The 27,049-nt window shown below is 45.2% G+C and overlaps 1 protein-coding gene and 2 pseudogenes across 2 annotated transcripts; all 3 read left to right on the top strand.

Moving 5' to 3' along the window:
- Positions 1–925: 925 nt before the first annotated feature.
- On the top strand, positions 926–8,030 carry LOC123063424 (protein MAIN-LIKE 1-like). Of its 2 annotated transcripts, XM_044487203.1 has the most exons (8): positions 926–1,055; positions 1,150–1,235; positions 1,812–1,905; positions 5,248–6,437; positions 6,513–6,623; positions 6,722–6,884; positions 6,959–7,501; positions 7,586–8,011. In XM_044487203.1, exons 4-8 carry the CDS (start codon positions 5,251–5,253, stop codon positions 7,961–7,963), a joined length of 2,382 nt encoding a protein of 793 aa, XP_044343138.1. In that variant the 5' UTR covers positions 926–1,055; positions 1,150–1,235; positions 1,812–1,905; positions 5,248–5,250; the 3' UTR covers positions 7,964–8,011. The 2 variants fall into 2 exon arrangements, with proteins under 2 accessions (XP_044343138.1, XP_044343139.1); XM_044487204.1 differs by lacking the exon at positions 6,959–7,501 and having other exon boundaries at positions 7,586–8,030.
- A 2,860-nt stretch (positions 8,031–10,890) lies between these two features.
- Positions 10,891–18,511, top strand: LOC123057235 (glucan endo-1,3-beta-glucosidase GIV-like; annotated as a pseudogene).
- Positions 18,512–23,112: 4,601 nt separating this feature from the next.
- Positions 23,113–26,427, top strand: LOC123059366 (B3 domain-containing protein Os03g0620400-like; annotated as a pseudogene).
- The last annotated feature ends 622 nt before the right edge of the window (positions 26,428–27,049 follow it).

Raw genomic sequence — 27,049 nt, 5'->3', positions numbered from 1 at the left:
ATTTTTCATGGCCTTGTATTTCAAATCTAGCTTATACACATTAAATACCCAGAAATCTATTTATATTTAGGAACGGAGGGAGTAGATTAAATGTACATGAATAGGAGAAGAGACCACCAAGAAACAATTACAAACCTATCCTTTATAATATGGCGCCCTTACACTAGTGTCAGTGTGCACTTGTGTAACTCCACACACCGGGAATCAATATCCATTCTATATACCAATATAGAAAGATCCAACGGATTTTTTGTCCAAAAGGACCCCCTGCCGAACGCTATTGACAAAAAAGACTACCTACGGATAAAAATGTCAAAAAAGACCCCCTCACCAGTGGCGGCAGGCGCGGCAGGTGACACGTGTCACCTGCCGCCACACCAGGAGGCGGCGGGCCCGGCCGCCACGACAGGAGGCGGCCGCGCGCGGTATAACAGATTCGGCACAGTGCAACGGAACGGGTGAGGCCAGGTGGGCCACGCCGCCACTGGCTGAGGCGGCCGCTGCTGCCCATGCCGCGCCCAGGCCGACAGCAGCATCTTCACGGGAAGCGAGGCGCGGGCCCGGCCGCCACCGGGTGAGGCGGCAGCGCGCATGCGGCCCGACAGCCCTGACGGCGCTGATTTCTACGGCGCTGATTTCTATGACAGCGACCTGACGGCGCTAATTTGGACGGCTGCAGGGCGTGATTTCCGCAGATGCTTTGTAAATTGGAATCTGATTCCCGCAGCCTGCGTGATTTCCGCTTCTTGCCGACACCCGAGAGCGGTGTAGTTGCTGTGTGTGATGAGACAACGCAATGCTGGAATCCGAGGCTGCGGTAGCTGAGTGTACCTCGTTCTGCCGACAATACAGTGCTCCTCCTCTTTATATACGGACAACCGCGGCTGCGCATACACTCTCTCGAATATCTCTCCTTGCCTTCACTGCCTCTCTACTCTGTCTAAGTCTAGAAGAATACACAGAAGGAAATACTTGGTAGCTACTTTCACTCGTGATTTTGGCCGATTTAGAGTTGGTTTTCGAAGATGGTGAAGTTGAAGAAAAGATAGATTAAGGTAAGATCTATCCATTTTTGTTGGTTTTGTTTGCATGCATGATGTTTTAGTTCTGTTTGATTAGTTCCTAAGTGTGTACTCTATGTTGTTTTAGGCATTATTTCAGCACTTGGAGGAGTCATTTGGAGTTTCTGGAGTAGGATTTGCCGTGCTAAGTGAAGTACGAAGGGGGAGATCAAGGTATGAGCTTTGCAATACATGGATTTTTTTGTGATGCACGGTGGTAATTAGTTAGTCATTTAGCTCGTCATTAGCTATGTGATGTTAGTGCTTAGAGGTTCGGAAAAAATTCAAACGACGGATACAACATTTAAACTATTTTTTTGATAAGAGTAGGTTGAAGATGTTGTATCAATGTTAGTTGCATACATTTGTATTGACATGCGAGAAGCTCTTAATACGGTAATTAAGAAAAAATTACACTGTAATTGTTCATTGCATGTGGTATGATATTTCATGTGGTATGTTTATTAATAAGTCTATGGTTAGGAAATCGTAGGTCTACTTTGTTATGTCACAATAATCTAAATTTTATATGTTAAGATTAGGTGGTAATGTACTTAATGATAAATGTAATTAGGTAAAATAATTCATCTTAGTAGCAAACAAGGAGGAGATGACGTGATTGAAGAAATTGTGTTACCATCTTCGCTATCCCTTTTGAGATGATGACCACATACATGCAAGTGTTATTTTCATACTTTTGATAGCAGAAAGAAAAATCCGTGTGTAATATTGATGTTCATGTGATAATAGGTTGACTCTGTTCATATTTTACTGGTGACGGATATTTATTCGAACTATTTGGACGCTTAATTGCATTTGCAAGCACATCCATATTGGACCTAAGGTATAAAATGACGCCGTAATTTTGTTAATATTTTTTATATTGATGTACTGTCATGCCGCTGCAAATATTATTATTTGTAAATAAATGAAATTTATCGTATGATATGAAAAACATTATATCATGCCGGAAGAAATTAGATATTTTACTCATATGATATTTAAATGTTATTATCGTAATATTATGTTTAGTGGTTGTTTGGATAGCGAGTACTTACCCTCAGTTTTGTCATAACCTGTTGTAAGGAAATTATGTAGAAAACCATATTTTACGAAAAGTCGTTTTTCCAGAAGCTAAGTTTTTGCATGTTACGAGAACTATTTTAGGATATTTTTGGGGTAGTTAGAGAAAAGCAAACAGAGTTTTAGTTTGTTACGCTCATAGACAAATTTGAGAAAAATAGATCTTTAAATACCCGTTAACCAAACAACCCCTTAAAGTCTAAGCAAATGATTCTAAAAACAAACCGAATATTTATAACGAAAATACGGTTATTATTTTAGTCATAAGATATGTAAATGTTGTCATCGTTACTAAATGTTCAGTTACTAATTATTTGAAATGTAAACATGTATGTTGGTTAGGTACTATGGAAAATTTAGTAGTGTACTATGGGAACGTCTTACGCGACGGTCCATGCGGGGTGGATGTGTCCTTCTGTGAGTCGACTACAGTAGTGGTGAGAGACATGGTCAACGTGGGTTACGCAGCTGTTAGAAGGTGCATCCGAGCGGTGTTTGGCCCAGTGATGCAGGAAAAAAAATGACAATGGAGGCCTTCGTCGTTGACGGAGGAAATGATGGGACAGTTGCCCGTTGGGGTTTGCGGCCTGTCACAGGTGATCGGTCGTGGGGGTCGTACATGAGGTTTGCAAGCAATCCCAATAACTCAATGTATGGTCAGCCGATGGTGTATGTGGAGTTCATTTCAGTCACTGATGTTGCCGGATGCAGTAGCAGGGGTGGTGAGGTCGAGTTGGCCATCACATCAGCCCCTAGCATCGGCCCATCGGAACCGACGGGCGGCCAGCCTGTGTATGACACAGGATATTGGTCGGCGGCCGTTGACATGAGCGAACACGTGGAGGGATTGCCGGAGGCGCTAGATGATGATGATCATTCTTCTGCGTCTTCGGAGTCAAGCGGAGAAGAAGATGTTCCTCCTCAGAGGGCGGTCGCGGCGGCACTGCAACCTGGGTTTTTACAGGATATGAGCATCACCAACGAATTTCACTCTGCTTCTGGCCTAGGAGCGGGAAGCCTGGAGGTTGGGCAAGTTTTCCCAGATAAGAAGTCTGCTTACCAGGCAATGGGTAGCTATGCAATCGGCATCCACCGCCAGCATAGAGTGAAGCAGTCTGATAAAAAAGAGTTGAAGGTCATATGCATCCACACCGCGAAAGGTTGCCGCGGAAGAGTTCTCGCTAGACTGAAGCCTGGGGTATGTCAGTCATGGCATATCACAAAAATAGTGGAGCATACCTGTGAGCAAACTGGGACTCTTTCAGATCACTGCAATGTGACAGCAAAATTTGTGGCACAGACGATGGAAACAATTGTGCAGGGAAGTCTCAACATTAGTGTTAGGGCTCTGCAAAAAGATGCAGAGGATCTAATTGGATTCCCTGTTAGCTACAGCAAGGCTAGGCATGCGAAGGAAAATATATTCAAGAACTTGTATGGTACCTATGAGGAGGCATATTCTTATGCCCCTAGAATGCTTCATCAAATAGCAAGTGCTAATAGGGGGACTCAAGTTTGGCGGAGAGAACGTCCAAACCCAATGAACCCGGGTGAGCTAATCCTGGACCGCTTATTCTGGGCATTCGCCCAGACTATACAAGCCTTCAGGCACTGTCGCCCGGTATTATCTGTTGATGGTACCTTTCTCACTGGAAAGTACAAGGGCACACTATTGGTGGCGATTGCAGCGGATGCAAATAATCAGCTTCTTCCTATTGCATATGCATTGGTCGAGAGCGAGAACAAAGATAGCTGGTTGTGGTTCCTGAGCTGCGTGAAGATTGGTGTCGTGAAAGAGCGTAAAGGTGTTTGCATCATTTCTGATCGCAACACTGGATTATTAAGCGCTCTTGAAATAATTAAGGCGTCGGAAGAAGAGTGGGGCTGGCCCGATCTAGAGGGAAGGTGGTGCATGAGGCATTTGGCAGCAAACTTTTACTCCAAATTCAAAAACAAGGATTGGTTCAAGTTATTCAAGAGGATGTGCATGCAAAAAACTGTAGCCAAAATGAATGCGATATGGGCAGGTATCAATGGTGAGATCGACCGCGCGGCCTTGCCGCAGAGAGAAGACCGGAGGGGTCGTAGGACGGCCATAAATTTGAGCCAGTGGATCACCGAGAATTGCCCTCATTTGGAGAAGTGGGCACAAGCTCACGACACCGGGGCTCGGTATGGAATAATGACCAGCAACATGTCAGAGGTGTACAATGGTGTTCTTAAAGGGGTGCGAGCACTGCCTATCACAGCCCTAATTGAAGAAACTTGGAACCGGACCCTGTCATACTTTGCAGACAGGGTCACCGTCGCCAAAGCACAAGTTGAATTGAACAAGCCATGGTCCGAGAAGATGCAAAGACATCTGGACGAGAAAGCAAAGAAGTCCCAAAGTCATGGCTGCAGGAAAGTGGACGCACTTAGGAATAAGTGGGAGGTCAATGTGCGAGCCAAGTACGTTAAGGGTCACCACAGAGGATCAAAAAAGCAAGCTGTCACCCTTGGCTCAACCTCCTGTGAGTGCACTTGTAACAAGCCCAAGCTTGAGGGCTACCCTTGCAGTCATGTGCTCCGGGCGGCTGCTGTTCAAAAAATCAGCGTCGAGCCATACATATCGCCGTACTTTAACATGTACAATCTGTACAACACTTGGAACGGTGAGTTCTGGGCTTGGGGCATTGATATGAACTACAAAATGTTGTGGCCAGATGGGCCGAAATGGGTTCCGAACACCGACTTGATGAGAACCGCAAAGGGACGACGTCAGTCTAGGCGTCATCGCAATGACATGGACCATAGCCAGATGGGAGAACCAAGGCGATGCCGCGTTTGCAGGTGTCCTGGACATTCACGCAAAGACTGCCCGTATCGAGCCAACAACAACGCATGATGTTGATATATATGTACTCGCCATGTCTATTTATATTTGTACTCGTTATGTGTACTTATATTGAATTTAAATTCATTCTCTTTGTATTATTGTACTCCTGATGTTAACTTCAGATAATTAATGTAAATCGTATCTCTTTGTATTTTTTAAGTTAATTTAGATTTGCATTTGTATTTCTGTCTTCCTCGTAATTTATATTTGTATGTTTGTGTGCAGGTTATGGGTGAAGTGCCAGTGCTTTTGCAGGGGCCCCATGACGCCGGGCACCGTTGCCACCTATTTTTGAAACCAAATACTAAGCATGATTATCGGCCTTTCAGACTTCGAACCATAAAGAAAACATGGCCAATACACAATCATTTCCTTGCTCACCTTGACGCTTATGGACTACAAGGTTTTGCTAGGCTCACATCATGCGACGACCAAGTACGTTCGGACCCATCCCTTTTGACATCCCTCGTTGACCGGTGGAGACCTGAAACCCACACCTTTCACTTTCGTTTTGGGGAGCTTGCACCTACACTGAAAGATGTTTCTATGATCACTGCTCTACCAATTAGAGGTGAGCCGGTAGTCTCTCCACGAGTGTCTCCATCTTGGGCATTAGATATAGCAGCCCGTCTTGGGATGGAAATGCCAGAATCACAACGTTCTGGTAACCCTCGGGGCATCCCACTCGTCTGGCTTCGTGATAACTTTCTTAATTTATCTAGCTTCGCCAATGAGGAGACGAGAAAAAGACATCTGTTTGCATATTTGTTGTGGCTCCTCGGGAATCTATTTCCAAATTCACATGGGGACGTTGTTGTCCCTGGTCTCATCTACATTGCAGAGAATATGGTAGATGAACCTTTACCCGAGCAGCCAAAATACAGCTTCGGTTCTGCCATGCTATCTCATACATACAGAGGCTTGTGTGATGCCACGCAAAAAACCTCTTTCGCACAAAAAGCTCCATTACTTTGTGTCGCCTATGAGTTTCTACAGTTGTGGTCCTGGGAATACCTCCCTGTAGGACGACCTCGTATAGTACAACCCATATACCCATATGACTTTGGCGAGGGTGCTAGCGCAACTATGGCCACCAGGTGGACAAAGGCACGGAAACGTTGGTCTCCAGATATTGCGAAAAATTGTTACCCTATGTACCACCAGCAGTTTGAGATACTTGATGAGGCAGAAGTCACATGGAACCCGTGGACTCAGGACCAGCTAAAAATGGTCTTTGATGCTCGACACTTCACACCAGGCATGTTGACCGATAGTGCATTCTGGCTGACTCGCTGCAACTTATTGTTCCTGTGGTGTGTTGAACCTTACAACCCAGAGCGTGTAATGAGACAGTTCGGTCTCTATCAAGAAATTCCACCACCTTTTCCCAGACGTATCGATGAGGAAACACATAAGTAAGATGTGACATCCCTAAATAGTTAGTGTCATTTTTAATTTACTAAACTCACACTTTGTTACATAATTTGCAGGCTAACCAATATGGGCAGGGGTTGGAGTTTATACGATTGGAGGGAAGAGAACAGTGAATGGGTACACAAGTGGACAAATGAAGCGCTAGCAGATATAGTGCGTCAACTTAGGTATATTTTATGTACATTATTTTTTTACGATGATCATACGATGCGTGAAGATGCTTTGCTTTCATCACAACGGTTTATGTAATTATTTAATTTTGCAGGCCGTACGATGGAAGTACAGATCAAGCGTACAAGCAGTGGTACTGCATGAACACACGTGCTAGCCTGGCCAGTCAGCCAGCTACTATACCAACACATCTCACACAAGAGGAGCAGGCGCGGAGACATGTTGAGCTGCATGCAGCTTACTATCGTGACCACCTGGTAATCACTTGTAACTTTTTTAGGTCCATCATTTCATAATCATTGGAACTAAATAACATCCAAATATTGTTCAGCTTGAAAATGTCAACGAAGTAGGGCAGATGGCTACGGATAGCATGCCGGCCCAGGGCCCATATCGCAAGACATTCCAGAAACTTTTGCAACAATTCGTGGCAAAGAAGTTCAGATGCGGTAGAGGCGACGACGTTGCCACTGGAGCATACATGCCGGTAGCGAGGTCAGCCAGACCGAGTGCGGCACCGTCGTCCAGACCGAGCGAGGCGCGTACGAGCCATGAGCAATGGGGGGAGGGTCCGAGTACTAGAACGACATTGCCACGACATGACTCATCTCTGCCACTGCATCGCTCTTCTTCGATGCAGCTTCGTCAGGGGCAAACATCTCAGGACCATGGCACGGGCTTGGATTCGATGCCCGAGCAGTTTCTTTCCCCTAACCCATATGCGTACACAGGATATGATGCATACACCCAAGGTGAGGGATCTCAGCCGTTTCTCTCCACGCGAGGGATCCCCATGCCCGAGGAGACTCGTGTACCAGATTTAAACCAGCACCAAGTACAATGGCCAGACAGTATAGGAGAGGGATATGCTCAGGTAGTCATGTTTACATTTCAATGCATTTACAATGATATCATATATTATCCTCTAACAGTTTGTTTAAAATGTTTCTATGTGCAGGACACACCTGATGTTAATTGGGGCGATGAGAACACCCAACGCGGCGTCAACACAGGCCTCCGAGGAGCATCACATGATCATGGCGTCAACACAGGCCTCCGGGGAGCATCACATGATCTTGGCGACACGGTTACATCATTAGTTACAGAGTTCTTCGGAGGGGATGTTATTGGCCCATCTTTTATCCCCCCGGAGTCACAACCATACGCCTACAATTACGCTTCAGGTTCGCAACAAGGATTCGCGACTCCACCACCTACGCAGGACTCGCAGACACATGAAGCCGAAGTGGAGTACGGCCGCGGTCTTCGTGTGACCCGGCCACCTAATCGCTTGTCGCCTTCCGGTCGTAAGGAAAGGCCAGGTGGTCGTCGTTAAGTAGGGTGATTCATCTATGCACGTGCGCGACCCATTGTATCTATATATGTGTGTATCAGACTTTTCGATTTGAACATCTATGTTTGCTGAAATAAAAATGCACCAGTCAACGCTTTCCCCTCAATATTTTCAGGCAACGCTTTCCCCTCAATATTTTCCCGCCAACGCTTTCCCTCCATATGTTCCGCCACCCGTTTCCCGCCAACCCCTTCCCGCCATATCTTCCCGCCACTCGTTTCCCGCCATATGTTCCCGCCAACCCTTTCCCGCCATACTGCACTCGTTCTTTCCCGCCATTTTCTCCTCTCTACCTATAAAACCCCATTCAGACGGAGGTGGATAAGCATTCGAGTGTAGTGTAGTCGAGATGTCCCATTATCCTTTCGATCGTAGTTTTCACCCTGGGATGAGCAGGACTCTTCTGAGGCTAGCTACCGATTTCAGGATGGACAATAGGATAGTTCCATGGGACGAACTCACCGGTAGTGACACCATAATGAATGAGTTGGCTCACCAATTACGTAGGTCTGGGTGGCCTGAAAGGACCTATGAGGAGGTACGTAAAGAACTTCTTAGGTTGCATGCAAGGTGGAAGAATGTAGTGGAGCCGAAGAGTGAAACTTTCAGAAGGACTGCAGAAATGCATCCATTTTTATGGACTGAGGAGAGCGAGGATGAAGATGATATCTTCATGCCGCCGCTTCCGGGTGCTGCATCATCAAAGGGCAAGAGTTCTGCATCGTCTAAGGGCAAGAGTACTGCATCCTCGAAGAGCAAGAGTTCTGCATCGTCCAAGGGTAAGAGTTCTACATCCTCGAAGGGCAAGAGTTCTGCATCGATGGAGGATGACGATGATGCCTTCATGTAGTTTTATTCCAGTTCTACCGTTTAATTCGGATGTACTTGCATTATTAGTTTGTACTCTGTTATTGTAGGGCATTATGTTCTATCTTAATTTTATTTTGTAGTTGTTGCACGATGTTCGATATTAGTGGAGGGAAAGAAAATGCCACTACTTTATTCTTAAACTATATTTTTTTCCATTACGACACGGCACAACTGAAAATAAGATACATTGTAGGAATATACCTACATTTAACTCCTGAAATAAAGCTACATTAAAGTGCAGAAATAAAGATACAAATGATTGCGGAATTTTAAATACTACCACAGGAATCTACTGAGTCCAGCGTGGATATTTTCCTTTTCCATCGCCAGCTTCTTCTGCTGCCTTGGCCTGACGAGCCCTTTCTTTCTTTCTCTGCCTCTCTGCCTCACGAGCCTCCTTTCGCTGTCGTTCCTGCTCCTCCATGCGACGAGCCTCTTCCCTGTTTTTCTTTCCCATTTCCTCAAAAAAACGGTGTTGCTCCGCATAGTATTCTTTTAACTCTCTCTCTTGCTCTGCTTTCTCCTCAGCTTCCGCCTTCTCGCGTCGCTCTTCCGCAAATAAACTATTCCACGCACGGCGACTTCTTTCACGAATCTCAGTCACTGCCCAAGCCGGCTTCTCCGTGTCAATCCAATGATAGTACATGCACAGAGGCGGAGGAGACTACAACAAGAAACAAGAATGTTACTAAAGAATCAATGAAAATACCAACAATATCTATTCGTGATGGTTAAAGCATACCGGAGGCTTGTCGTACTCTGAAATAGCTACGGCAGGATCTTCCTCATAATTGGCGCACATGAAAAACTTCATGCCCAACCAATCTGAAAAATCCGTCACCTCCTTCACCTTGCAAAGATCGCCACACCAACATCGCAGGACTGCCACCCCAGGAGGCAAACTTGCGTTCTTCATTTTCCTCGGCCTAATGCTTTGATCCGAGCAAGGCAAACTCATACCGACTGAAAAAATTGTGTTATACACTTTGCGCAGTGGCGATTTCAAGGATGGCTGGACGAGAGCCTCGGTGTCTCCTTTTATAAGCCCAGACGATAAATAATGGCGAGAAAATTAAGCAGTAAATTTTAGGATCCCTGTAGTGTCGGCACAATAGCTTCCCGCAGTATTGGATTCCCGCAGCGAGTGACTGATGCCGTCGCATCCTCTCAAGCAATAGCCAGAGCGATTCTCACAGTGCGGTCCTATCCGCTGAGGCAAAAGAAGCTAAAGCAAGACTGTTTCTTGGGCGAAAGAAGCATCAGCGTGCATTTTCCCGCTCGTGGGAATCACCGCCGTCAGGGTCGCTGTTGCACACGGGAATCAGCGCCATCTGCAATAGGAAAATGCGTCGGGCGTGAAGAAAGATGCCGCCTCCTCCGGTGGCGGCCTGGCCCACGCCTCGGCCCGCGCGCAGCTGAGGCTGTCGGACGGGAAGCGACAGCGGCAGAGCCCGCCGCCTCACCTAGTGGCGGCCGGGCCCACCGCTCCTGGCCCGTTCCGTCGCACTGTGCAAGAACCCGTTGTGCACCGCGCGGCCGCCTCCTGCGGTGGCGGCGGGGCCCGCCCCCTCCTGGCGTGGCGGCAGGTGCCACGTGTCGCCTGCCGCACCTGCCGCCACTAGTCAGGGGGTCCTTTTTGACGTTTTTATTTGCAGATAGTCTTTTTTGACAATAGCGTTCGGCAGGGGGTCCTTTTGGACAAAAAATCGACCCAACGAGGCTCATGCAACTAATCTGGGCCATCAAACCAGATCAATCCAACGACTTAAGCCTCTCCATTGGTGAGCGGTCAACATGTTTAGCATGCAATTAATACCATATCAAATATCAAATCCAGCATTAATCATATTAACGCGCAAACAATATCTTACCTAAGATATGTGTACAATTAATATACTATCTAATATCAAAAGATACACATTTACTAGCGAGTATAAATACATGGTTGCCCCAGCCAGTTTGTGATATGCACCTGTACACTCGTAGTACATTGCATTGTTAGAGTAGAGAGCAGAGGAGATCAGGGCTGTTTGGATACGATGCTGAGAACGCGAGGCTTTTACCCGTTGCTTGTACTGGCGTTGCTTGCCGGAGTCTTCCTCGCTTCGCTTCCTTCAGGTATGTTTTTGTATCTAGGTGGTTTTGTGTGTACATGTATTTAGATGTTTTTGTATGTACGTATTCAGAGGTATGAAGTGGACCTGTGAGATAATGCATTTTTGGGTAGAAGTAGAGCATGTATTACTGCATTTTGATTTAAATGTGCCCTTCTTGCCGGGTTCTACTATAGGCGTGTTGGTAAAGCTGCTGTATTTATATACAGTTTTTGATATACGAATCATTTCTTGTTGGGTTCTACTATCAAGGCGGTAATAAAATTGCCGGATATGTATATTGATGCCGTTAAGGTTTCATAACTACATCCATGGGGAAAAGGTTTCATGGCCACATCCCGCGAGAAACAAAGGCTTCATATCTACATGTAGAGTTCCATCAAAGTATTGTGACACAGACCAATCAATCTCTTTCACTTAGTTTGCTGGTTTAATCTGTCGCCAAAATTATGTTCAAATTATAGAGGATTTTAGCTACCTTTTGGGATAGATTTATTAGAGAGGAGCAGAGCATGTTTTGTAAATTAGTTGGGTATTTATATCTTTTTAAATATGCAACCCCCTTTTTTTTGAGGTTCTGCTACCAAATTGATAACAGATTTGTCTGTATCATTACGGTTTCGTATATAAATTCACGAGAAAGAGTTGCATAGCCATACCCCCACAAAAATAATGTTTCATAGCCACAACCTCCCTAAAAAATTGTATCATAGCCACATGTTGGGTTCCACCGAAGTATTAATTGTCTTTCACTTATAGTGCCGTATATAAATTTCAATGAATGTCTTTTTAAAAGTATCTGTTGAGTTTAGTGGTAAATTTGTATTTGGTATGATGTACTAATGTGTAAATTATAAATGTCAGGAGGACAAGAGTGTAAAGAAGGAAGAGAGAGATAAGGAAAGGAATGGACGGCAGCTCATGATGTTGCTCCAGTTCTCTGTATTGTGAACTCCTCTCTCAAATCCCCTCTCAAATCCCTAGTTGATTCACACCAAAATTCGTTTCTTTTTGAGGGATTCAACATGGTATCAGAGCAATCGGTCCTAGACCCGGATTTGATCTGATTGAGTTTGCTGCTCGTCGTGGTCGTAAGCGGTTGTCCGCCTTTGTGCGTGGCAGCCAAACTTCGCCAAGGTCGCCGTCGTCCTCGTGCGGGGCCGCATCTTCCGGCTGCGCCGCAGTGCCTTTGTGCCGCTGTCCTCCTGGCAGGCGGCATCCTCCTGCTGTTCCGCTCCACGTTGCCTTTGTGCTGCTCCGCTGCCGTCGTCGTGCTGTACAGGTCTGAACTCTAAAGTGTTCCTGTGCTGCACTAAGTAGGAACTGCCACGGACCAGCTGGTATTGCCTTTTCTCTCAATAAGGTAGAAGTGTTTTTAGTCCAGCAGCTTGTGGTGGATTGAATCTTCCTGCTTTGTGGCAACTCGGTGTAGAGAGGATTGAACTGTGTGAAGGTTTCGTTTTTTCCAGAAATACACTAATTGTTCAGTGGTCATGGGAGATACCAGTAGGGATTCCGGTATTGAGAAATTGTGTGAAAGTATGCAGCGTATGATTTCACAGCTGATGGAGCAGGCACAAACAAAGACAAGCAGAACTTCTGAAATTTTGAAGACCATGGAACCCAATCCTGTCAGGTTAACTGGTCCAGGTGATTTTTTTAGCTGGTCTCGGAACGCCACATTGATTCTGGAGTCACATGGACTTCAGAAATTTTTGAAGGACGATGAAAAAAAACCAACGGATGTCACACAAGAGCAATGGGATCAGAATCAAAAGCGAGTTATGGTATGGCTGTTGGGGTCGATGGAGAATACTGTTAGGGAACAAGTTGAAGGGTTTCAGTCTGCAGCTGAGGTGTGGACAAGCATTGAGAAACAGTTCTCAGGAAAATCGAACAAGATGCAAGTTAGTAGGATTTTCCATGAATTGAGGCAGATCAAGCAAGAGCAGAAGACAATGACTGAATTTGCGGGAGAAATCAAGAAACTCTATAGAGACCTGGAGTATTTTAGACCATTTAAGACATGATCCCAGGGATGTACCCCTCCTTCGAGAGTGGTTTGAACCATTGTTGGTTCAGACTTTTCTTGATGGTCTGAACTCAGAGTTCAATCTCCGTTCCCAACTCATACAAGCCACAGCAGATTGGCCTACATTGGATCAAGCCATCTCAAGTATACTTGAGGAAGAAACACGGCTAGCCAATCAGATCACAACTTCACAAACAAATGTTGATAGCAGAGCTGCACTATCTTCAGTTAAGCAAATTCAGTCTCCTGGTACTTCAAGAAATGAGCAAGCAAATGCTACTAGATTCGACTACACGAGAAAGCCTAAGATGGTGTGTGACCACTGTAAAAAACCAGGCCATTTGAAGAAGAGTTGTTTTGATATAGTTGGTTATCCTCCTGGATGGCAACCGAAACAATTTAACAGATTCACTAGTGGCGGTAGTAATGCAAGAGGACCAGATCGAGCTCATCTTACTTTATTTGGGGGAGAACGGTCTGCTGTAACAGCCCAAGCACTTCAAGAATTTAAAGGCAAACTTATGGCAAATACTTCAGAAGGCCCTGCTGAAGCTACATCTGATGCTCATTCTGGGAAAGGTACGAAGAATTTTTTAACATCTTGGATAATTGATTCAGGGGCCACAAATCACATGACAGGCTCATCTAAGAACTTTTCATCATATACCCCTTGTTCTGGAAGGGATAGGGTACGCATAGCTGATGGATCCTTAGCTCCGATAATGGGTTATGGGAACGTTAATTGTACTCCATCTCTGTCCTTAAGCCCAGTCTTACATGTCCCTAATTTGCCAGTGGACCTCTTGTCAGTTAGTTCAATTACAAACTCACGTAATTGCAAGGCATCCTTCGACCCTCACTCATGTACATTTCAGGGTCTGAAGACAAGAAGAAATCTTGGGACTAGAATTGAGCATGACGGCCTCTACTACCTTACCAATGCCTCGTCTGCATCTCCATATGCCCTCAGTATGATGAATAGCTTGACCACTGATGAATTTCTACTGATGCATTATAGACTAGGGCATCTGTCATTCCAAGCCCTTGGTCGCATGTTTCCATCTCAAGTTAAAAATTATTGTAAGGAGAAGCTTTTGTGTGATGTGTGTGAACTGGCTAAACACACTAGAACCAATTATCCTAGTAGTAATGAGAGAAGTAAGATACCTTTTGATGTGGTGCATTCGGATGTATGGGGTCCATCAGTTGTAACTGCCCTCACAGGGGATAGATATTATGTGACCTTCATTGATGGTTTTAGTAGGTGCACATGGCTGTACCTCCTAAAGCATAAATCTGAAATTCTCCCTGCATTCAAAGATTTTTTTAATATGGTGCGTAACCAGTTTGGCATGAATGTGAAAATATTACGCTCCGATAATGGTACCGAATATATCAATGGTAAATCTAGTAATTTCTTGTCTTTTATGGTATTATACATCAAACAACTTGTGTGAATACTGCAGAACAAAATGGGGTGGCAGAGAGAAAGAATAGACATCTACTGGAAGTTGCTCGAGCTCTCATGTTTATGATGAATGTGCCAAAATTCCTTTGGGGAGAAGCGGTCAAAACTGCTGCCTATCTAATAAACCGTATGCCTTCTAGAGTTCTGGGCCATAAGACTCCTATTGAATGTTTGTATGGCTCTAACTCATTTATTGTGCCACCAAAAATATTTGGATGTACCTGTTTTGTTCATGATTACGGGAGTTCAGTACGAAAACTTGATCCAAGAGCCGTCAAATGTATCTTTGTGGGCTATTCTTCCACAAAAAAGGGATATCGGTGTTGGTCGCCTACTGAAAGGAGATTCTTTGTGAGTATGGATGTTACCTTTCACGAAAAAGAACCATTCTATTCCTTAAAAGGGAATGACAATGGTACAGGCAACAAGGAGGAGAATATCATAGGAGAGAGCAATGATAGGGGAACTGTAATAATACCTATTGGGGATATCATACGCTCAGAAGATGAAATCGAGGGGGAGGAAACTACCAATACAAATGTAGAAGGTGATAATACATTAATATCTGAAGCGTATGAAAATCTTTCAGGTCAAGAGGAGATGGAAATAGAAGATGGGGAAGGTGTACCTTAGGAAGTTGATGAAGAAGTTGTGAATCAATCACAAGTACTAGAGGAGGCACCAACAAGTGAAGAAATGGCCCATGATGAGGGTGATGTTGAAGGTACTGAAACCCATATACCATCCTCTAGTACTCAAATAAATGATGAGCCAATTGCCTTACGAAAGAAAAAAAGAAAAGTAGATGTACCCGCGCGTCTGAAGGATTGTGTTGGATATAAACATGATCTTGCAAAATTTGTTTCGTATGACAGGTGTACTTCCTCTTTTAGGAGCTTTATTGCATCCTTGGATTCCATATCAGTACCTAAAGATTGGAAGGATGCAGTGAATGATCCTAAATGGAAAGCAGCAATGTTGGAGGAAATGTATGCTCTAGAAAAGAATAATACATGGCAATTGGTAGAATGGCCGAAGGGCAAGGAACCAGTCGGATGCAAATGGGTTTATACCATTAAGTGTAACCCTGAAGGTAAAATAGAAAGGTATAAAGCTCGGTTGGTGGCCAAAGGCTACACACAGACTCGTGGTGTTGATTATGAGGAAACATTTGCCCCTGTAGCAAAAATGAATACAGTAAGAACTTTGATATCTTGTGCAGCTAATCTTGGATGGAATTTGTTTCAGCTGGATGTAAAAAATGCATTCTTACATGGAGACCTTCAGGAGGAAATTTATATGCATATACCACCAGGTTTCAACACGGTACAAACTGAAGGAAATGTCTTGAAACTCCGCCGTTCACTGTATGGCCTAAAACAATCTCCTCGTGCGTGGTTCGGTCGGTTTAGAAAAGCTATGCTGAAATTGGGTTTCAGCCAGAGCAATGCCGACCATACTTTATTTTATAAAAAATGTGGTGGAAAATTGACGATATTAATTGTCTATGTTGATGATATTGTTATTACAGGAGATGATGATCAAGGTATTGAAAGAGTGAAGCAACATTTGAGGAACGAGTTCGAAGTCAAGGATCTAGGAGAAATGAGGTACTTTCTTGGAATTGAAGTCTCACGAAGCTCAAGAGGTATCTATCTATCTCAAAGAAAATATGTGCTAGATCTGTTGTCAGAAACTGGTATGTCTGGGTGTCGTCCAGCATTAACACCAATTGAACAAAAACACCGATTGACTAGTGAGTCAGGGGAACCTGTTGACCGGGAACAATATCAGAGACTTGTTGGCCGTTTGATCTATTTATCGCATACTTGTCCTGATATAGCTTTTGTCGTAAGCGTGGTGAGCCAGTTTATGCATAGTCCTAAAACTCACCACATGGATGCAGTAAATCGAATCATTCGGTATTTAAAGGGGTGCCCAGGTCGAGGTTTATTGTATAAGTCAAGTGGCAATTTACAAATAGAATGTTATACTGATGCTGATTGGGCTGGTTCATTAGATGATAGAAGGTCTATGTCAGGATACTGTACGTTTGTTGGAGGAAACATAGTTACTTGGCGTAGTAAGAAACAAAATGTTGTTGCAAGGTCCACTGCAGAAGCAGAATTCAGAGCTATGGCTCATGGAGTATGTGAAGTCTTATGGCTAAAAATCATACTGATGGAGTTGGGTCTATTCCAGGCAAGACCATTGATGATGTATTGTGATAATAAGGCTGCGCTAGATATAGCAAATAACCCGGTTCAACATTGTAGAACAAAGCACATAGAAATTGACCGACACTTTATCAAAGAGAAACTTGACCAAGGAATAATATGTATGCATTATGTGAGCTCTTCAAACCAACTAGCGGATATTTTGACCAAAGGTCTCGCTGAAAAAGTGTTTTCTAGCTTATGTAGCAAGATGGGGTTATATGATGTGTTTGCCCCATCTTGAGGGGGAGTGTTGAGTTTAGTGGTAAATTTGTATTTGGTATGATGTACTAATGTGTAAATTATAAATGTCAGGAGGACAAGAGTGTAAAGAAGGAAGAGAGAGATAAGGAAAGGAATAGACGGCAGCTCATGATGTTGCTCCAGTTCTCTGTATTGTGAACTCCCCTCTCAAATCCCCTCTCAAATCCCTAGTTGATTCACACCAAAATTCGTTTCTTTTTTAGGGATTCAACAGTATCCATACTCTTTTAGACATATTTGCTCAAGATTAACTAATGTATCCTAATCAATGTACTACCTCCGTTTGAATTTACAAGGATTATTTGATTTGTCTTTAGTAAAATATTTTTAAGCCCGACTAAATATATCAACAGAAAATTAACATCAACAGCTTCATATAAATACAATATATGAAAATATAAGTCATTGTTACATCTAGTGATCTTGATTTACTCATGTAGATGTGGTTTTTTTAATAAACTCATTCAAACTGTAAAAGGTTTGACTTTAAGACAACCGAAATGAGCCTTGTAAAACGGAGGTAGTATGCTTTTTTTTATTTTTTATTTCCCCTGATTTCATTCTTCGGTGCAGGCGTGCAATCCATCGGCGTGTGCTACGGTATCATCGCAAACAACCTCCCGCCGCCGAGGGAAGTGGTGCAGCTCTACAGGTCCAAGGGCATCACCAACATGCGCATCTACTCTGTCCAGCACCAGGCGCTCCACGCGCTCCGTGGCTCCGGCATCAGCCTCATGCTCGGCACCACCAATAACGACGTCGCCGTCCTTGCCGGCAGCCGGTCCGCCGCCACCTCCTGGGTGTGCGGGCCAACGTAAAGCCCTACCACAGCGCCGGGTGACCATCCGGTACATCGCGGTCGGCAACGAGGTCACGGGCGGCGCCGCGCAGCGCATCCTCGCCGCCATGCGGAACCTCAACAAGGCCCTCGCAGCGGCTGGCCTTGGCGGCATCAAGGTGTCCACCGCGGTGAGGTTCAACGTGCTCACCAACTCCTTCCCGCCCTCCGCCGCCGTGTTCGCTCAGCCCTACATGGTCGACATCGCCCGGCACCTGGCCAGCACCAGGGCACAGCTACTCGCCAACGTGTACCCGTACTTTGCCTACAGCAACAACCCGAGGGACATCAAGCTCGACTACGCGACGTTCCAGCCGGGCGCCACACCGGTGAGGGACGCCGACAGCGGGCTCGTCTACAAGAACCTCTTCAGCGCCATGGTCGATGCCATGTACGCGGCGCTGAAGAAGGCGGGGGCGCCGAGCGTGAGGGTGGTAGTGTCGGAGAGCGGGTGGCCATCCGCCGGCGGGCTCGCGGCGACACCGGAGAATGCGCGGGCGTACAACCAGGGCCTCATCAACCATGTGGCACACGGCACGCCCAAGAAGCCTGGGCCCATGGAGGCGTACGTGTTCGCCATGTTCAAGGAGAACCAGAAGCCCGGGGTTGAGACTGAGAGGCACTTTGGGCTCTTCTATCCCAACAAAACGCGGGTGTACCCCATCAATTTCAGAGGAATATTGGTTGCGGCCAACCACACAAACTCCCATGGGCTTGGTGGACACTAGACTGATGAACATTTCGTAACATAATAATATACTGGTAGAGAGAATAAAAAATATTATCAAATCAATCATGCATAATGGCAAACATGGAACCCCTTCCCCTCCTCGGGCTCTCGCGACCGCGTCACCCCCGCGGGCGACCGGCCGCGCCCCGATCTCCTTCTCCAGCGACCCTCCCTCCTCCTTCCCTCCCCGCAGCCGTCGTCGGCGCTCGCCGCCGGGCCTGGCCCGGGCGACGTTGGCGGCGGCGGCCCCCTCGCAATTCCCCTCTCGGCACTCCTCTGGCGCGGGACGGAGTGGGCTGGGGGGGGGGGGGTGTCCCTAGGCGGCGGCGGTCCGGCGTGGCGGCGGGGTCCTGGCGCTGCGCGGGCGGATGGCTGGGCGGTGGCGTCGCCGTTGGCGGCGGGGTAGCGTGGCGGCGCGTTCTGGCGGCGCCCGCTCAGCCCAGATCTAGGCCCTTCAGGCCCCATTTGGGCCCGGGCGGGCTGGCGGTGGGGTGCGGCTGCGGCGCGTCCTCCAGGAGGCGGGGGGAGGCGAAGAACGGCAGGGTGCTGGCGGCGCCATCGCCGGCTTGCTGCAGCGTGGCGGCGGGGCTTAGCGGGCCCGTTTCGGGCCTGGCCGGGCCAGGGGTGACCTGGCATGCCCTACTGCCGCGTCCGGACGGCTACCACGACGGTGCCGGAGGTTCTGGCCTCCCGCACAACGGCGGTGGAGGTGGTTCCCTCCCGTTCGGCTTCGGTGTTGCTTCTCCCTCCGCGGGGCGCTTCTCTCCGGTCCTCTTGGCCTCGTGTTGGTGTCCGCAGTGAGGCGGCGTGGGTGGCGGCGCAACCGTGATGACGCATGGTGGTGGGCGGTGGTCTGGCTGGTCGGCTCCGGTCCGTTGGGCGGTGGGGATGGAGTGCGGGAGAAATCCTTGCCGGTTCTTCGGCTTCGATGCGGTGACACCTGCGGGTGCCACCATTCCTCCCTGGAGGGTGTCGGTGATATCCATCCCCCACCTCCCTCCACGTGCCGGGGGAAACTCTAGGACATGTCCGGGCAGCAGCGTCGTCGGCGTCGCATTCCTTCTTGGAGGTGCTGCTTGGTACGCGGTGGTTCGGAGCCTCAGGTTGTGGTGGTTTGTGTCTGGAGGGCGTAGCGGTGACGGGTCATCCGCGCTTTGTCGAGCAGCCGTTGTTGGCATTTGTTTCTTCTTCTTTTTCTTTTAGGCTTGCTGTGCTGTTCGCCCCAGCTTTCCTTGTATCGATGTTGGTTGATTTGGAATACAAAACGGGGGGAAACCCTTTTTCGGTAACATCCTCTCTGCCTAATCTCTTCTCTAACTCTATCTATCTTTAAGACCATATCATGGCACCATGCTTTTACATTGTTCTCACTTCATTTTCATTCTTTAAAATTTCAAAACCCAAAAACACCGGATAGTGAAGACGAAATTTTAATAAGTGGGCTCACGCATTATCAGGCTCGCTCGCCGGACCACATTCGAGCCCATAAGTATCAAAATTCCGTTGGCACTTGGGCCGTCCTGTACCCCCAATTCGTGCGGCTCGCTCGCTCGACGCTGCACACGTGACACGACCGCCTGTGTCTCACAAAAAAGGAAAAAAGTCTAAAATAAAACCTTGAAGTTGTAGACGAAAGCTAAATCAAACCCTGAATTTTGAATCCTGAAAATTGACACTCTAAACTTGTAATCCTGGTCTATTTTGGACCCTATACCTGTTTGCCACACCGGGAATACTACAATCCCGGCCGGGATAATCAGCTACTCTCATGGGCAAGAATTTGGCCCGGCCCACTATAGCACAACAAGAATTCATGAAGCTTAAAAATGTCCACACATTTCTAAAATTGTTCAGAAGTTAAAAAATGTCCCTGTTTTATATTTTTGGCACGAATTCAATTCATTTTGTGTTTTAGAAAATATATTTGGAATTATGAAATTCTATTCGCATTTTAAAAAACTGTTCGCGATTTCAAAAAATTCACATTTATCAAAAAATGTTTAGAATTCCAACAGTTTTTCACATGCTATGAAACATGTTTCGGATTTTCAGAATTGTGTCATATTTTTTGAATAATGTTTTTGAAATCCCATAAATTATTTCTTAAATAATATTTTTTTAAAATGTTTCGGATTGTTGGCTGTGGACTTGACTGGGCCGGCACACAAGACATAATGAGAGTATTTGTTTTCCTATCACGCACCATAAAAATTCTTTCTTTCTTTTTTTTGACGCGCGGCATAATAACTTCGAAAGAGAAAAAAATGCCGTGGAGTCAAACTTGGGACCTGGAAGGTTTGATCTGATTTCACTAGCCACTGCACCAGACGACTGTGACTGAAAAAATAAGAGGCCAAAAATATTTAATCCGAAACCAAAGCGTGACACGACCGCCCACCCGCCCGTGACGGTTTAGCTTTCGCCTACAAATTCATGGTTTGTTTTGGACTTTGTCAAACAAAAAAAAAACGTGACAGGACCACCCGGAGCTCCTGCTCTGCTCGCCGCCGCAGCAAGCATTCCACCTGCCGCCTTCATCCACGCTCTCACCGCCACGGCCGCACCACCACCCTCGCCGACTAAATCCATCAGGCCTCCCACCGCTCGGAGCCGCCGCCCGTCGCCGGGCGTGTCCTCGACCTCGCTTCTCTAGGGACCGCTTGACCTACCGCCGGATAGATGCTGGGCACGCGCCCGTCTGTCCTACCTCCGTCGGGGCGGGTCGTCCTCAGATTCATCGGCCGCGGCGATCCTGTCTTCTCCTCCTCCTCAGATTCATCCCTATTCTCCTTCGAGTCTTCGAGCTCCTCGCTCCCGCATGTCGATGGTGAACTATCTCAATGTTAGATTGGGTTTGTGTGGAATCCTTGCTAATGTAGTATAGTTCGATTGGATGCTGCATTAGCCCAGTGGAATCTTGCCCTTTCGAGATTGATGACAATGAGTCAGTGACATCCAGTAGCAGGAGTATGTGACACCAAAAATTCCTCACTGGTTCCATTGCAGTACTTGGAGTATTACTAGCTACTTAGGATTGATTAGCATTTGAGAATATGAGAGGCAATAACAATTTATCATGCTATTTTCCTCTGATGTGAAATGTGATGTGAGCATCCATTTTTTATACTGTACTAACATTCTGTATTCTATTCAGCATGTCATGTTCAGTTAATCAGTTGGACGCTGGATCATAGCAGCTGTTGTGTTACCCTATGAGTATATCATCGTAATGTTGCCGTTTTCACATTTACTGTCACCACTTTGTCCATATATTTTTCATTAGCTTAATGGAGTGTAAACTTCTGGAATTGGCTCTTACCATCCTGCTTGCTGGTTACTAAAGGTTGCATAATTCAGAATTCAGATGACCTGATCAACTGATGCACCGTTTTCTTCCTATATCTTGGCATTTCAGCAATGGAACAAGTCAAAGCTATATACAGTGAACTACTTTTGAAATTGCTTCATACTCGAGCCAAACTCATCTGAAATGGGTTAGAATAAATGAATAAATGGCGTGCATTGATACACACAGAGGCCAGCGGTTTATCTCTTTTTTGGAAAGAAAAAAACAAACCGAAGTGGGTTAGAAGACGTCTGCAATATCCTTTTTAATCTGAGTTTATGGCATGAAGTTTCAGGTTCAAGCTCTGGTGTAAAAGTAGCAATATGTACTTAGAAATTAGAATATAGACCAGAAAGTTTTACTTCCATTTCTACTTGCAAATAGTTCAAGCTCTGATGTCAAAGTCACCGGAGTATCTTTATCTCTTTGATTTGAGCTTTACTGTTGGTGTTGGGAGTTATTCTCTCCAAAAAAAAAAATTGGTATAAATCATGGTAATTAAGAATATTGACCATGACATGGAAATGTTATTAATACTCCGTCCTATCTCGGGAATAAGAGAGAGACTCTTCAGATTATTGCCTTGGGAATATAAGAAGTCTGCATGCAATGCACGCTTAAATGACTATACTTTTGACCTGGACGCTCCTTCATAAGTACACAGATTAAGACCGAACCACCATTCGCTTGATACATTCTGCTGCAGCTCTCCAACCTTCAGCACCGCAGTGAGCTTCTTCTGCGAAGCTTGTTCAGGTTTGCAATTTATTTACTCTTCAACGCCTGCATAGAACATCAGTATTTGTTTTTTAGTTTTATCGTTGTTTTTTGGTTTCCTTTTATTTCTGCTGATTGTCAGCAACTGGTAGGATATAGAAATCAGTCTCGTTATACAGTGATAGGAATTTCAGAAACTGAATGTTCTATGGTGTTTAACCATCAGTGATTTCAGAGAAATATTTCATGCATCAGAAAATTATGGTTGACACAGTTTCTTCTGCCAAGTTGCTCTCTTTGTTTACAATTTAGTCATTTCTTTCCTTCTACCACGCCTGCATAGAGCAGCAGTATTTGTTTTTGTATCTTATTAGTTGTTTTGCTTTCTTTTTATTTCTGCAGAATTTCAGAAACTGATATAAAAATAGTCATGTTGTACATTGATAAGAATTTCAGAAACTGATTGTTCTATGGTTATTAATCAGTGTTTTATTTCCCATGAGCACAGGAAACCTTCTTGTATTCCCAAGGCATTAATGGCTTTTGAGTTCTTCACAATCTTGCTCTCAAATTCGTTGAAGAAACTGGTACCGAAATACATCCTACTCGCACAATCTAATCTATTTCTATGCATTGATCTTTGATCTGTTTGGCCGCTTGAACACCTGCTTTCAACCACTGCTCAATCTTCGTCGCAGAGGCTGCCAGGCAAGTTCGCTAGGGTGTTCGACGGCCATGAGCCCTTTGAAGTGAAGTTGCGGGAGGCCGGGCGCTGGCATCGCTTGTGGGACGTGGAAGTTGTGTTCGACGCCGAGGGCCACATTTACCTGGGGCGCGGCTGGGAGCAGTTCGCCGGCGCTCATGATCTGCGGCTCGGGCACTTCCTCGTCCTAAGCTATGACGGCTGCCACGCCATGCTCACCGTGAAGGTGTTTGACGGGAGCATGTGCCGCAGGCACTACCAGAACGACAGTGATGCTAGTATGCGGCTCTTCTTGCTTTTCTTTGTCTTCCTCTCAATATGGTGGTTGTAGCTTCTAAGAATAAGTTAAAGAAGCCTTTATTGCATTTCTCCAGGCAGTGGAAGCAGCGGCGACAGTGGCAACACCTTGGTAACCTTCTTCTGCCATGTTCCACTCTTTGCTTGAAATTTAGTCATGCTCTTCTCTTCTTCAATACTGTAGTGTTGATCTATGGACAGAGTTTCCCCCCTTCAACCATGTACCCCACTTTAGTTTGACATGAATCTTCTTACCCCATTTTCAATTACTTCAATTATTTTCAAATACTTTGCCTAGTTTCTCATCATGTACATGGTTCGACTTCTGGGACAGCAGGGAGCGGAGGGGGAAGGGCAAGTGCCACCACAGACAGGCAGAGGAAGGCGACGGAGAGCAGGTACCCCAGTTCTCTAAAGTCTTCACCTCTAGCAAGTTGTGCACTGTCCAATTTATGCTGCTGCCCAAATCAAGGATGCAGTTTATAAGTGTATATATGCGCTCAAAATCAAGCTCTGATGCATAGCGTAGATATTAGATGCCTGAATTATATAGATTTTTTTTACAAACACCTAATGAATGTATTAGGAATCGTATAGCAGTGCATATGTAGATGCCTGAAGTATCAACTTTGCATATATCCAGGGGGCACATAATGGCCAGTTGCATAACTGTCACTTGCAGACATCCAACATACATGCTTTGAGTAATTGCATAATTTTCAATTACTCTCTCCGTTTAAAAGTAATTGAATTTCTAGGTTGGTTGTTAGTCAAATTTTCTTAAGTTTGACAAAGTCTATTGGAAAATGGCCTAAGATCGACTTACAAACAAAATTGGGGCATATGATCAAATCCCACCAAAAGGTCTTAGGCCATCATTTGGACCGCTAACGGCATGAGCTCTGCTTTTGCATTTCGAAGAGGGCATCATACTGATCTTGAATAATTTCAGGGTATCAAATTAGTTATGCAAACACCTTTGAAAAATTTCACCTGATATAATATATGATTGGTTTTATAGGGCATATCCAAGATGAGCAATCCATGTGATTCAGATGGAAGCCAGAAGGGAAGATCTTATTGTTCTGAGAAATTGTCAGGTTAAGTTTTGTACTCAGATTATTCAGTTACCCTCCGGCACATGTTGTCTTACTGTTGAAACATTTTACAGCAGAAGACAGTCTATCTGTAGACAATTCTGTGGAGTTAGCCAATCTACAGACGCTTTCCAGTAACTATGTCTTATCAACGCAGTGCTATCTTACAAAAGCACAAAAGGTGAAAATAGACGCGCTTATAGAGAAAATTCAACCTAAATTCACAATGCTAGTTGTACAGATGAAGAAGTCGAACGTAAAACGGCATGCTACTCTGGTACGTAAGTTTTGCCATCTGCATTTTGTATGAAAATTGCTCACTGTCTGTACCTACACACATTGTCTTGTTATATGACACTATTTAAGTCAGTCAGTGTTCTGGTTCTAACTCAAAACTCTGAACGATATGCAACGAAATGCATATGCATTACTAAATCAACATTATCGATGCCTTTGTTACAGTCTTAGCTTCTTAACTCTTTACTACTTCAGGTATCAGATATAACAAGCATAACAGTATCACTATCCATTTTGTCCTTTTTTTCAATTAGATAATACATAAGGATTATGCACTCGAGCACTTTCCATGTGAAGATACTACTGTCATACTCCAGCTGCCTGGGAAGAACAAGGATTGGAAATGCACATTCCGCATCAGGCCATCCGGCGTGTCTGATGCTGGTCGGCGCAACCTCTTTTTGTACAACTTTGCTTGTGACAACCATATTAATGAGGGTGATATCTGCCTCTTTCAACCAATGACAAATGTGAAGCAGAAAAGGTTCATAGTGACAGTCCATGTCCTTCACAAAGCAAACATTGATCATTCCTCTGGTGGAAGAACTGACATTGGCTCAAATTACGGAAGAAAAAGGGCCAAGATGGGCGCCGTTAAGGGCAAACCACACACCGATGGTAAGTCAGCACGACACTAAGCTGTTCCCACTGCTAGGATACATGTCGCACACTTGGGTTCACATTATATATGTCTAACATATGAAAACTTGTCTGTGTGAAGAGCATGAAGTCTCTGAGGGTTCCGAGGGAGCTTCTGGGCGTCTCTTCATGCTGTCAGAGAAAGCTTGTCTAACACCAACACAGCGGAAGAAATTGTTAAAGAAAGTTAAGAAGATTAAGTTCAAACCACCCTTTTATGTTGCTATCATGAGCAAGAGCACTGTCTGTCAGCGTGGCAGCCAAAACAATCCCATGCTAGTAAGTTCAAGGAAAACATTTCTTTTGCTTTCTATCAGTTCCTGGATTGCATCCGTATCCTTTGGTAAAATGATAAGATAAATAGGAATAAATTTGCCACGTATGTCTGCATCTGTGTCATTCTAACATTTGCCCTCTGTTATGTATATGAACAGCGCTTTGGCTCGCAGTACGCAACCAGGTATCTTGTTGAGAAGTTTTCTGGTGGCCATCCTTGTGGAAAACGTAGAGGAGTCGAGTTGGTGCTTCTGCGGGAGGGCAAGAGTAGGTCATGGCCTACCAAGCTGCGGCATAGCTCGCAAGGCTCGAGGGTTCTCAAAGGATGGCCATCTTTCGCCCGCGACAACCACCTGCGGGAGGGGGACCTCTGCCTCTTCAAGCTGCTGAAGTGTGAGGAGCTTCTGACAATGTGGGTTTACATCGTCCGCCGCTAGAAATGTTATCCTGAAGCATGTCTTGATTCTGCTGCTCCTACAACAATGTTGAACTTTGGGTCAGTCTGGGAGTGGAAAACTGTGTGGCTCGTCTCCAAAACAAGGGAGTCGTTGAGCATGAAACTCTAATCTATATCATTGGACGATTATCTTGTTGGGTTTCTTAGTTCTGTGAGACTTTGTTAATTTGAGAGTAATTTGGATGGGTCAAGTTTGAACAACCTGTGATTTGTTGCTAACTTGCTCTTGTTTGAGGGCACTGTTTTTGCTTGTGGGTTCTCACAGAATTTGAGGCAGTGCATAATGGTTGTTCAAACTGTTCTGCAACTCCTGCCGGCGATAATGGGATTTTGTCCAACATACTAGCTAATCTGCAATGACACCCAGACCCAGTAGCCAGAGTATGTGATTAGAAATTACACACTGACTCTATTACATTATTATTATCTAGTACTACTTGCCATTGTTTTAGCCGATAATGGGATTTGGTTAACATGTGAGAATATGAGAAGCTATAATATTTTTCTCTGTTATGTGAGAGTCCACATTGATATCATGTTCAGTTAGTCAGTTGGACGCTGGATTATAGCTGTTGGTAATGTCTTGGTTGTGTTACCGTATTGCATCGTGAGAATATCTTTGGTTTCCCATCTATTGTTAGCACTTTGTCCACAGTGATTTTTACTAACTTAGTGGGTATAAACTTCTGAAAGTGGTCCTTGCTACT

Source organism: Triticum aestivum, chromosome 3A (genome assembly GCF_018294505.1).
Source record: "Triticum aestivum cultivar Chinese Spring chromosome 3A, IWGSC CS RefSeq v2.1, whole genome shotgun sequence".
NCBI classification, from domain to species: Eukaryota; Viridiplantae; Streptophyta; class Magnoliopsida; order Poales; family Poaceae; genus Triticum; species Triticum aestivum.
The sequence above is the reverse complement of the archived record's forward strand: the minus strand, read 5'-3'. Positions and strand labels throughout refer to the sequence as shown.

What these genes read in the sequence shown, in the direction of transcription:
- LOC123063424 (XM_044487203.1), top strand. Translation starts at nt 5,251, where the DNA reads ATGGGTGAAGTGCCAGTGCTTTTGCAGGGGCCCCATGACGCCGGGCAC. An exon ending in ATCGATGAGGAAACACATAA is followed by an intron (nt 6,438 to 6,512) that starts GTAAGATGTGAC and finishes CATAATTTGCAG; the next exon opens with GCTAACCAATATGGGCAGGG. An exon ending in GATATAGTGCGTCAACTTAG is followed by an intron (nt 6,624 to 6,721) that starts GTATATTTTATG and finishes TTAATTTTGCAG; the next exon opens with GCCGTACGATGGAAGTACAG.